Raw genomic sequence first — 12,094 nt, forward strand, 5'->3', positions numbered from 1 at the left:
ATAAAATAAATAAATTTAAAAAAAAAAGGGTTCTGACCATCCTTCTTCTATTTTTCCATTTACTTCGTTTATCTGATTCTCTATTACTTTCTGGGGCTGAGGGGGCTAATTACCACGATGGTAAAATCAACGAAAATAATTGTACATATATAATCCAGCTTGTTACAGGGTATTGTTACTGATACAGCTACATAAAGCGTTTGACAGCAAACATTTTGACTTATACAATTTTATTTTATTTTTTACTTTGTGAAACCATAACAAAGCCGCGGAAATGTCCACTCTCATTTATTTTGAAATCGGGGTTCCCTCCATTTCCGGATTTGTTCTGCTGTTTCCTTAGCAACGACGAAACGCACCGAGCAGTAATGGCAGCTGGCTGAACGTGCTCGTTATCCCCACAGCTAGCGGAGGCGGATAGCTCATCATGGCCGATGACGATGATCTGGACGAGCTGCTGGATGAAGTCGAAAAAAAGTTTTGTCGCAACGTTTCCGTGGCGTCTCCGGTTCGCGCGGACTCGCCCGAGGCCAGCAAATGTGGGAAAGACAAAGGAAAACAAAGGTAAACAAAGCTAGCTTGGCTAGCAGACAAGCTAACGGTAAACATGACTTAAGCTTCCAGGTCCTGAGAGCATCAACATATATTCTGGGCCTCAATGGCTTTAACGTCGGTTATTAACACATATTAACAATTAGTTCATATTTGTCACCAGCTGCTGCAAAGACGTAACTGATGGTTTTGTTTCTGACTTAGTGCCACAAAACTTAAACAGCCGATCAGCAGCGTCGTCGCTGAAGATATTGACGTCCTTCTGGAGGAATTACTGGAGGAAGACCACCGTGATTCTCCTCAGCCGAAGGTGAAGCTGCAGCTGTGACGTGCACCATGCCTGAGACTTTGTTAGGACCCTGTAAGGACCTTTTTAGGAATTGTTAGGACTTTGTTAGGACCCTGCAAGGACCTTTTTAGGAATTGTTAGGACTTTGTTAGGACCCTGTAAGGACCTTTTAATGACCTTGTTAGGACTTTTGTAGGACCCTGTAAGGACCTTTTTAGGAATTGTTAGGACTTTGTTAGGACCCTGTAAGGACCTTTTAATGACCTTGTTAGGACTTTTGTAGGACCCTGTAAGGACCTTTTTAGGAATTGTTAGGACTTTGTTAGAACCCTGCAAGGACCTTTTTAGGAATTGTTGGGACCTTGTTAGGACCCTGCAAGGACCTTTTAATGACCTTGTTAGGACTTTGTTAGGACCCAGCAAGGACCTTTTTAGGAATTGTTAGGACCTTGTTAGGACCCTGCAAGGACCTTTTTAGGAATTGTTAGGACTTTGTTAGGACCCTGTAAGGACCTTTTAATGACCTTGTTAGGACTTTTGTAGGACCCTGTAAGGACCTTTTTAGGACCTTGTTAGGAATCGTTTATCAGCAGATCGCTCAGATCAGCTTTTCTGCTCAGAACCACTGTGTTTTTTTCACACTATCACCACTAGAAAACCTAGAATAAACCCACTCGAGTTGCAAACTGGCTAGACAGACAAAGTTAGTGACTATCTTGTAAACGCAGTGGAGGCATTTTGATTTATAGAAACAGATAATTCCTTCAGGACTTGTGTCCAAGTGGCCAAAAAATATATATATATATTTATGCAGGTATTTCGCATTCTGAAAATTCTTGTCCAGATTATCCAAATAAGGCACTCTTTGACTGGCAAAACTATCTGTGAACCGCTGCACCTGGCACAAAGTGGAAGGAGAGTGGCAGTGGGATCCAAGAGGAGGCTTTTAACATTTCAGAACAAAACAAAACAAAGCAAAAAAAAAAAAGAAACACTTCAAATTTGGGAAATTAATCCAATTATGCGAAATAGTCAACTTAAAGTGCCAATGTCAGTACCTCAAAGTTTGTACAAATGAATGTATCTAGTCTCCGCCCCTTCCTTCCCAGCCAAACATTATTATCATGCAGCTGCCTCATCTCAAAGTCTCTACCTGCATTATTAAAAAACAATTAGAACCACACACAGACACCTGGGTTTTTAAATATGGCTAAATCCTAATGAATGTTGAATTATTGCCTTCAGACACAAGCGGAATGGCGAGGAACAGGTGGTAATAAATTCAGGTTTTTATTAGTTAAATTTTAATTGGATAATGTATTTGTTGCTTTTTTTTTTTTTTTTTTTTTCCCCTTTGCATTTCAGATGAAACATTTTCCTAAAGGACCACAAGTGGAGAAGAAGCTTTCATCTCAGTTTGGAGGAAGAAAGTACGTCATTTAGTTCATTCTCAATATAAATTTTCAAAAAAAACAACCCCTCCAGGTGTGTAATAATTAGAGTGTAAGCAGATAGAGAAAATGAACTTAACCATTTTGAAAGTTTTGTTGTAACTTTTTTGCGTTGAAGAAAAACAAGAATCTAAAGCAAGTCCACTTCCAGACATGTTCAGCTGAATGTTTGTGGTATTTTCTTAATGTCTAGAGAAGACTGTATTAACTACCAAAATAAAAGTCAGTTATGTGTTTTGGGTTAGCATCGGTGGTAACCCTGTTTGACCTTAACGAGTGTCTCTTACTTAGTTATGTGTATGTAAAAGTAGGAACTGCAGCAGGTTGTATATTTCTAATAATCTTTGCCAGCATTCCTGTTTCTGCGGTGTCTCTTGATTTTTTAAATTTTTTTCTCGCACTGATTTGTACTCGGAGACGATCTGCGCTTGTTTGCTCTCCAGGTGCTGTCCTGTTTTCGTTGGCGGGAGCGCCGTCACAAATGGTGTTGGAACAGCGACGTCCAAGAGGTGCGAGCAAATAATTTCCTTCCGAGAGCGGCCGTGGTGTGTTGCCTGTTTGCGGTTTATTATTTTCACCCAAGTTTTGCTCTTCGGATGTGTTAACAACTTCATGAATCCTAAAAAAACAAACAAAAACAAAAAAAAAACTGTTAAAAAAAATGGAAATAATAAATGATTGGAATGTGTATCGATAGGTCATGTGACCAGCTGAGGTGCATCTCCTGTGACTTCCGGGTGCTGATGTTTGATGACTCGGAGTGGGACTCGTCTTGTGATTACCTGTTCCTCAGGTGAGTCTGCCGTCCTGTTGCATTGTCTTCAGTATAATAGTGTATCAACTGATTCACGAGTTATATATATATATTTTTTTTTACTTATTCCCATATTTAATAAGGTGAAACAGTGTGTTTGGCCAGGAGGTGGCAGCGTTGAGCTGTGGAGCTGCTACTCTCTCTTCTTCTCGGTCATGTCTTCTCTCAGAAACCTTTAAACCACAGCATTTAAAACAAGTGAAAAAGAGCAGAAACACGTTTTGTTTTTTTTTTTTTAATTAGGTGGAGGTTCACATTTACTTACTTTAAGAGTAACGTAGCACAGGACTCTTTGTAAAACACGTTATCATTGTTATCATTAAGCCAACCACATTCCTGACAGCGGAGCAGCAGTGACATTTAATTCTGTATCTGCAGACGAGTGTGACGAGAATATAAACAAACAGAATCATTTCTATTTTACACCGCCTCTCTTCTGCAGCCCTGTTAAACCACTATGTAGGACTCTAAACTGTGCCAAACTCTGGATAGATTGAGAATCATGATTTTCTTGCTTTGAATTGTGATCAATTTTTTGTATTTTTAAATTTTTTTTTTTTATAGAAGGGTATATTGCACTCATTTACCCGATACGGAAGAAAACGCTCTCAAGTGCAGCAGCTTCATATATCTGACACTGAACACAAAAACAATCCACTTCAGTGTCTTCTCTTCTCTTATTAAGCACAAACTATAAACAAGTACTTTGTTTTTTTTTCTCTGGGTTCACTGGGTTTGTTTTCCTTACTGCTGGTTTCTGCTGCTCAGCATCACATGATGAAACACACCATTGTTATTATGAGGGAGGAAACAGGAGCGCTTCTTTTTTTTTTTTAAGCAGCTGATGTCCGGAATGAAAATGCGGCAGGATAAAATCAGCTGCCATTTAGAAATACATTTGCGCAATCATTTAGATTCACTTCTCCAGTATTATATTTATACACAATTAAATATAAATATAGACATGATAATAGGCATTTCTGCTTTGGTGAAGTTTTTCCTTTAAAAAGCTGCCCGACATCAGACATACACGTAATATATGTTGTTGTTTTTTAAAAAGGTTTTAAATTTGTTGATTAATTTAACCACTAAATTCATAGCGACACCTAACGACAGCAAAATACTACATTACCTATAAGCAGGTAAAGAATAAGCGCTTTGGTTGGTTTTTATTTTATTAAAGGCGTTGACCCGACATGGACATAATACCTGAGCTTTTCGTATCAAGTTTTGCCACCTCACTGTAATCCTGTCAACGTCGTTTGATTAAAAACAAACAAACAAAAAAAGCGTTGAAGTTCAGTGTCTGTCCTCAAATTTCCATTTAATTACTGCATATTAATGTGAGAAATTATCTGTTACTAATTTCATTACAAGCCAGAGACCTTGATGTTTGACATAATGATCCATTTTGAATTAAAATTACACTGATAACTGTCCCGTTCTGTGTTCATGTGCATGTGCTGGAGGGATACGTCTAATTCCTGGTGACACAGTGTCATTCGTTACAGTAACAGCGACTGACACAGTGGGAAACAGAAAAACACTCGGATGATGGAAGGAGCGTGTAGGCGGTCAGGAGGTCCACGTTTTATCTTTTATGCTCCTCTCCGATGGTCGTTCACTTCCTGCTTGTCAACACATCAGCTGAGATTTCACAGGTTTAGCACATTTATGTTATTTTTAGTTATGAAACTTTGTGTTGAAGTGTCTAAAGCCAGGGGAGAGTTCTTATTTAATTTTACATTTGAAAAGACCTTAATGGAGAATAATCAAATCCACATTTAAATGAAGAAATTTAAAATGATACGTAAAGATTAATTAAATGAGCAGTAAATGTGCCAATTGATAATTATTAAAAGAACTATAAATCAGCATTCTTCGTACTGATGCGTCGACTGTGTAATGTGAAAGGTGTATCGTAAAAACTTTACTGGGAATTTTCTCACCAACTCAGCAGCTCTACTGTTTTTTTTGGGTTTTTTTTAGCCTCTTTTAGCTCCCAGTTTCTGTCTGTTTCAGTCTCTTCATTTTCCAGCAGCAGACAGCTGTTGTTATTTTTTACCTCGAGTTTCATTTGAACTATAATGCAGCACAGTTTTAAAGCAGTTTCACCTTCAAAATGTCAAAAACGTCTTTGTCCAGATTGTAGCTGCCTTGACATTTGTCCGGTTTTATATTTATAAAAAAATATGCAATAAAACAAATCAGAGGAGCCAAACGCAAGAAGTTACAGATATGAACGCGGAGACGTGACACAGAGGGCTGAACTCAATATTTCTAATGATTGAGAGAACGTCAGCTGAGGAGGTGGTCCTCCCATCAGACCTAAGGAACGTGGCCGTATGCGTCCCAGACCGCCTTCGAATCTGGTGTGAGCAGATCTGATCTCAGTTCGTCCTGCGTGCGTTCACACCTGCACTTCTATCTGACCTCTCGTGATGCGATCACCCAGGACGGATGTTGATGTCATGTCCGTCCCGGGTCAAACGCGGCGTCCGCCTGGCAAATGAGACAAAAAAGTTTTCTATCACCCGGGTTTGCGAGCAAGTTGTTACGACCAGTTTGATTTTTTTTCCCCCCCCGTCCGATTAATAGATTTAACGGTTTATCCTTAATTTGTTAAGAACACTTAATGTTTTGTATTTCCTGTCTCCTTTTCAATCCTCTGAATGTTCTTCAGTGAGCCGATTTTCTTTTCACGCTGTTTAAATGTTTGCCTCGTCACATCTGAATGGACAGTGTACATTCGTTTCTACCCTCATATTTATTGTTTTCTTTTTTTCCATACTGTTAATTAAGACGCTAAAAAGGGCTTAAATTAGTACAATTGCTGTAGCCTGCAATTTAAAAGCACAAGAGGAGCCTGCCTATAGTGAAAAAAATTATTACAAATTAAAATAGTAATTGCTTGCATAATTGTTGAAAATGTAGCTGTGATGACTTTAATTAAAACGCAGCTTTTCCCCTGAAGAGAGGAGCCTTTTTCTTTTCTTTTTTCTTTTTAAACCTTTTTAACTATGAAAATATGAAGCGACTTTCCTGACTCGCTTTCATTTCCAGCACAAAGCTGCAGCAAAACACACTCCAACAGCACAAAGGAGGAGAAAATGTACTAAATGTGTGTTAAGTGCACTTGAGTTTAATGTTCGACTGTGTGTGTGTTTGCTCATTGGACTCGTACCAGTCTAAATTTTAATTTAGTGAAGATGAAAGGATATTTTTTATGAATTAATCTAAGGCAGTAGTTCCAAATTATTATTTAGTAACTCGCACTGGTATTAATTTGTGAACATATACAAGTTTTTTTGTTGTACAAATCCACGTTTCTTAGCAAATTATGATAAAAAACTGGGGGAAAAAAAGACACTTCAGTTTTTGTTTTGGGGTTAAAGAGTCGTGTCTGATTGAATGTAACACTGAAACGCACTATGTTTCAATAATAACTTAGATTCCTGTGTGTTATACAACATTTTGATGTTGGAACATAGTTTTTTCAGCATCATGATATTGATTTCAGTTGGGATGAAAAGGTTTTTCTTCCTGTAAAAAGGGAGTTTTTTTCCTTCCAGATATTGCTATTATGTTATAGTTATGTTATATGTTACATTACATTACATTACATTTCATTTAGCTGACGCTTTTATCCAAAGCGACTTACAATAAGTGCATTTCAACCATGAGGGTACAAAACCCAGAACAACAAGAATCAAGGAAATACAATTTCTTCAAGAAAGCCAAACTACAAAGTGCTATCAGTAAGTGCCATTTTAAGCGCTACTAAAGTTCTACCTATTCAAGGTAAAGTCTGAAGTGGTGTGTTTTTAGTTTGCGGCGGAAGATGTACAGAGTTTCCGCTGTCCTGATGTCGTTGGGGAGCTCATCCCTCCATTTAGGAGCCGGGACAGCAAACAGTCGTGATTTTGTTGAGTGTTTAGCTCATTGAGGGAGCAACAAGCCGATTGGTAGATGCAGAGCGGAGTGAACGGGCTGGGGTGTAAGGTTGGACCAATGTTTTGAAACGGATGCGGGCAGCTACTGGTAACCAGTGAAGGGAGCGGAGGAGGAGCGGAGGAGTGGGAGTGAATTTAGGAGGTCAAAGACCAGTCGAGCTGCGGCGTTCTGGATGAGCTGCAGAGGTCGGATGGCGCTAACAGGTAGACCTGCCAGGAGGGAGTTACAGTAGTCCAGATGTGAGATGACCAGAACCTGGACCAGAACCTGGACCAGAACCCGCGCCGCCTTCTGAGTGAGAAGAGGACGTATTCTCCTGATGTTGTGCAGCATGTATCTACAGGAACGCGTCGTTGCAGCGATGTTGGCAGAAAGAGAGAGTTGACTGTCGAGTGTCACGCCGAGGTTCCTGGCAGTCAGGGTCGGGGATAACACAGAGTTGTTGAAGGTAGCAGTCAGGTCGAGGGTGGGAGAGTCTTTCCCCGGAAGGAAGAGCTGTTCGGTCTCGTCGAGGTTGATTTCCAGGTGGTGTGAGGACATCCACCGAGAGATGTCAGTCAGACAGGCAGAGATTCGTGCTGCTACCTGTGTTTCAGATCGGGGAAAAGAGAGGATCAGTCGGGTGTCGTCAGCATAGCTGTGGTAGGAAAAGCCGTGCGAGCGAATGACAGAGCCGAGAGAGTTGGTGTACAGAGAGAAGAGGAGGGGACCCGGGACGGAGCCTTGAGGGACACCAGTAGTGAGAGGACAAGGTTCAGACGCAGATCCTCTCCGAGTTACCCGGTAGGTGAGGTCGTTGAGGTAGGACGAGAACAGGGAGAGAGCAGAGCCTGAGACACCGAGGTCCTGGAGGGAGGAAGGAAGGATCTTGGTGGTTCACTGTGTCAAATGCAGCAGAAAGGTCAAGAAGGATCGGGACAGAGGACAGAGAGGCTGCTCTGGCAGTGTGAAGCTGCTCAGAGACAGCAAGGAGGACCGTCTCTGTTGAAACCAGACTGGTGGTCAAGAAGGTTATTATGGTGGAGACAGGAGGAGAGTTGATTGAAGATAGCTCGCTCGAGAGTTTTGGAAAGAAAGGGAAGAAGAGAGACGGGTCTGTAGTTGGTTACTTCAGCCGGGTTGAGAGGGGGGTGGGGGGGGTTTCTTCAGGAGAGGGTTCACTCTCTTCTTCAGAGAGTTCGGAAAGCAGCCAGTTGACAGGGACGTGTTAATAAGATGGGTGAGAAAAGGAAGAAGGTCAGCAGCAATAGACGGGAGAATGTGAGATGGGATGGGGTCAAGGGGGCAGGTGGTTGGGGGGGCGGAGGTTACCAAGGTGAGAACTTGATCGGGAGACGGGGGAGGAAAGCGAAGGGGGATGAAGATGATGGAAATGTAGTTACGAGGGTGGAGGGAGGAGGTGTTTGGGGGGGGGGGGGAGGTCAGGGAGGTTGGAAAAGATGGAGAAGAGCTTTTTGGGATTGGAAAATGAGGACTGAATTGTGGTTAGGTAGAAAGAGCTTTCGGCTGCAGAGATAGAGGCAGAGAAAGAGGAGAGGAGACATTGATAGGTGAGCAGGTCGTCAGGGTGGTTCGATTTTCTCCCATTTCCTTTCTGCTGCTCTCATAGCGGCTCTCTGAGAGCACCGAGTCAGACAACCACGGAGCCGGGGAGAGACGATCAAGAGAGGAAGACAGAGTAGAAAGGAGAGTGTCTGTGGCTGAGTTAGGATGCGTGAGGGAGAAAGAGTCAGTTGAAGGGAGGGCAGATGAAACAGAGGAGGTCGGAGAGAGGAGGGAGAGAGGGAGCGAATGTTGCGACGGACCGGTACGGAGTCTGTTGATGTGGTCGGGTTGTCGGTCTGAGAGAGTGGGAGAGAGTAAGAGATAAAAAATTTTTTTTTAAAAAGTGGTCAGAGACGTGAAGTGGAGTTACAGTGAGGTTAGATGTGGAGCAGTTTCTGGTGAAAATACAGTCCAGGTGGTTACCGGCTTTGTGAGTAGGAGGGGAAGGACTGAGCGAGAGAGCAAAGGAAGACAGTAAAAGCAAAAGGTCAGACGACTTCTCTGTCTGGATGTTAAAGTCACCCAGAAGGACAAGTGGAGGGCCATTTTCTGAGAAGTTTGATTTGTTTGGTTCCTCTCTATAACAGAACAAGGTTCTTTAGTAAGGAGTTTACTATGTTAAGTGCCTCAGATAACTTTTGTTGTGATTTGATGCTATATATATTATATATATATATAAAAAGAAAGAAAAAAAAACAGAGGTGCTATTGCTTTCTGACACAAAATCGCCCAGAAGCGTCTTCCGACAGCCTGAGTCCAACTCGGCACAGTTAGAAACCTGAACCTGTGGAAGGCGAGAGCCACGAGATATATATATATATTTATATATATATATATATGTACAATTTAATTAAACTGAATGGATGCCATGATCCAATGATTTTCTGGCTAGGTGCTGATCCCAGGACCTCCAGGATACCTGCAGAATACTGATCCAATGCTGACGCCATCTTCTTTTTCCAAATTCAAAATGTGTAATGAGAGCTCAGGATGAAAAGGTCCAGTTCACAGCTGTAATATGTTCAGGACGTCAGTAAAGATTTAGATGATGGAAAACCTATCAGTCATTATGACAATGGTTGATGAGTTGAAGGAAATGTTTTATTTTGAGAGGTATTGTTATTATTATTATTATTATTATTATTATTATTAAGGAGTCTGAGCGAGATGCTTATTCAGAGGCTTTTGCTTTGGACAAAGTTTCTGTCGTGAAACACTCGGCACACATTAATGAATTTATCTCTCATTGAAATCGAAATGAATAAAAAATGCAGCCGCACAGACGGAGCTCTGAAGAGCCGTCTTGCAGGGCTGCAGCTGAGAGCGCCCGGGGTCGTATCCTCAGCAGCGATTAAACTTTCACGACGTCCTCTCTTTCTTGTCTCTGCGGGCAGGAACAACGTGCCCGACCGACAGAAGCTCCGAACCAAGCTGAAGAAGAGGAGAGGTTTGCGGGCGTACGCCTGCCAGTGCAGCCGGTTCTCCGGGTCAGAGCCGACGGACCTCGGGGACCAACCTCAGCTCAGATGGGTTTGCGGCAAACACCTGGACTGACCGCTACTCCCCCCCCAAAAACACTGGCGGGGCCAAAGCACATGAGACAGTCGGAAAAAATTCTCATCCTGCTTATATTTTTTTCTCTCTGCCTGTTGAGCTGTTCAGCTGATTTTATTCTGCCCGTCCAACCGCATGACCTCCACAGCGCTTCAGAGACATGAAAAGACTGCGGCGTGTGCGCTCTTCATAACACCCTGTCATCTTCTGCTGCTTTCTGTACACTTCAGTTTGATTGACAGCATCAAAGGATCCTGAAATTATCAAAGCACTTTTACTTGGTCAAACGTATATGTTTAATTTGTTATCTGATCTATTAAAAAAAAAAAAAAAAAAAAAAAGTCACAATATCATGTATAGTACAGTAAAGACAGGCATTCTTTTATTTATTTTTTACTGACGAAGGAAAAGTTTCCCAGAATTTAAAAAAAAATCTTTTTCAACACAATAAAATCAACATAATAATAATGTATTTTTTTTTGTCAGATAGCCTTCGAAGGCTGGACTCCCAGAAAGCAGAGGAGTTCGTAATGAAAGTGTCTGCAGCGTAGGAAGGAAACACAGGACAGCAAATGGAAATCCTGATGGGATGTCTGTATCTATTTTATTCCCTACCGGTTGTTATCTGTCCCACTAAATCAGAAAATCTGAATTTTTTTTAATTTTCAAATTCCTTTTTTTTTTTTATCTGCATGACTTAGATGTTGTGTTGTGGTTTACTGACTGAGACACTCAAACTTTCTCTACATTCTTTTCTTCCTTTTCTACCAGTGGAATCATTTCTGAGTCGCGCTCATCTCGAACAAAACTTCTTTACGATAAATCGAAATGATTAGTGTCTTCGTCCCGCAGTTCACACAGCTTTTAGCCGCACTCTGGATATAAACATCCGTAAGTAACGTGTCAGTCTCCGATCAACTCCTTTCGTGAATAATGACATTATTGTTCTGATAGAAATTAGTCTAACAATGAACTTTAAACCTGTAATAAACATTTCTGACCACTCGGGGGCGGTAGCTGGAGTGATTTGTGAAAGTACGCAAGTCCAATGTTCACTGTTTCAACTCCGGAAGGAAACTTTTGGCTTTGCTGCTAAACGATCCGCAGTGTTCACCGGGTAACCGTCCGCGTGCTGTTTGATGCCGAGCCGGCGGTGTACGGAGGCTTTTAAGACATTTTTCTCTGAAAACAACTGTCTGGTGCGATCGAAAACTACGCTGCGAGTGCGATATATGAGGGTCAACTGAAACAGTAAAGTTGTGGTCAGATGGTTAAACAATGTGCTGAAACTCACTTTAAACCTACGTAAAGTTGCAGAGTTATTTTTTTTTGCTTACTATTAGGCTGATGAAAAGAAGTTTTATTATTTAAACCTGCGGTGTCGAATTTTTGACTCCCGCTTCTGCCAATGAGAGTGATTACAAAAAAAGACACGTGCTCCGCCTTAGCAAACTCCATATCCTACTGTTGTCGCTGTAAAATTGTCGATAGATTGTTTTGAGCGTAATAACTCCTGAGAAAGGTCTCGTTTTACTGAGAACTTAATCCATTTGGGGCCTGATTTACTAAGACCTCAAATAAAGGGAACTAAATTGCGTGTTTTTTTTCCAAAAGTTCGCACATTTATTTCGCATCCAAAACAGGTGATTTATGAAGAGTATTTGCGTCACGGATGTCAGGGGCAAATCGCTGTATTTAAATGAGGGGTTTGCGTGTGTTAAAGTGATTTCAGTAATGGCAAACGGAGCGACCGCAAAAGAAAAAGGAAATCTGATCGCATTAAATTGAAGAAATCTAAAAATAACGAGAACAAAACGATGTATAGGAGATTATCGGCAAGGAAGTTAATACTGTGGGAAAGAAAGTCTTAAATGTAAACCGTTCATATTTTCCAACGGTGCTTTTCATACGAATTTAAAATGCGCTTTAGATACA

General features: G+C 41.3%; 1 protein-coding gene across 1 annotated transcript; it reads left to right on the forward strand.

Moving 5' to 3' along the window:
• The first annotated feature begins 355 nt into the window (after window positions 1-355).
• On the forward strand, window positions 356-10,172 carry cfap418 (cilia and flagella associated protein 418). The gene is made up of 6 exons (XM_069719913.1): window positions 356-564; window positions 757-862; window positions 2,207-2,271; window positions 2,736-2,801; window positions 2,990-3,085; window positions 10,000-10,172. Exons 1-6 carry the CDS (start codon window positions 428-430, stop codon window positions 10,157-10,159), a joined length of 630 nt encoding a protein of 209 aa, XP_069576014.1. The 5' UTR covers window positions 356-427; the 3' UTR covers window positions 10,160-10,172.
• The last annotated feature ends 1,922 nt before the right edge of the window (window positions 10,173-12,094 follow it).

This window comes from Brachyistius frenatus, unplaced genomic scaffold (genome assembly GCF_029030835.1).
Source record: "Brachyistius frenatus isolate BFR_SWC_R1_liver_20210118 unplaced genomic scaffold, ASM2903083v1 Contig_227, whole genome shotgun sequence".
Taxonomy (NCBI): Eukaryota; Metazoa; Chordata; class Actinopteri; family Embiotocidae; genus Brachyistius; species Brachyistius frenatus.

Coding starts and splice junctions, on each gene's coding strand:
- cfap418 (XM_069719913.1), top strand. CDS start 428: ATGGCCGATGACGATGATCTGGACGAGCTGCTGGATGAAGTCGAAAAA. Junction 2,272..2,735: donor TCTCAGTTTGGAGGAAGAAA/GTACGTCATTTA, acceptor TTTGCTCTCCAG/GTGCTGTCCTGTTTTCGTTG. Junction 2,802..2,989: donor GGAACAGCGACGTCCAAGAG/GTGCGAGCAAAT, acceptor GTGTATCGATAG/GTCATGTGACCAGCTGAGGT.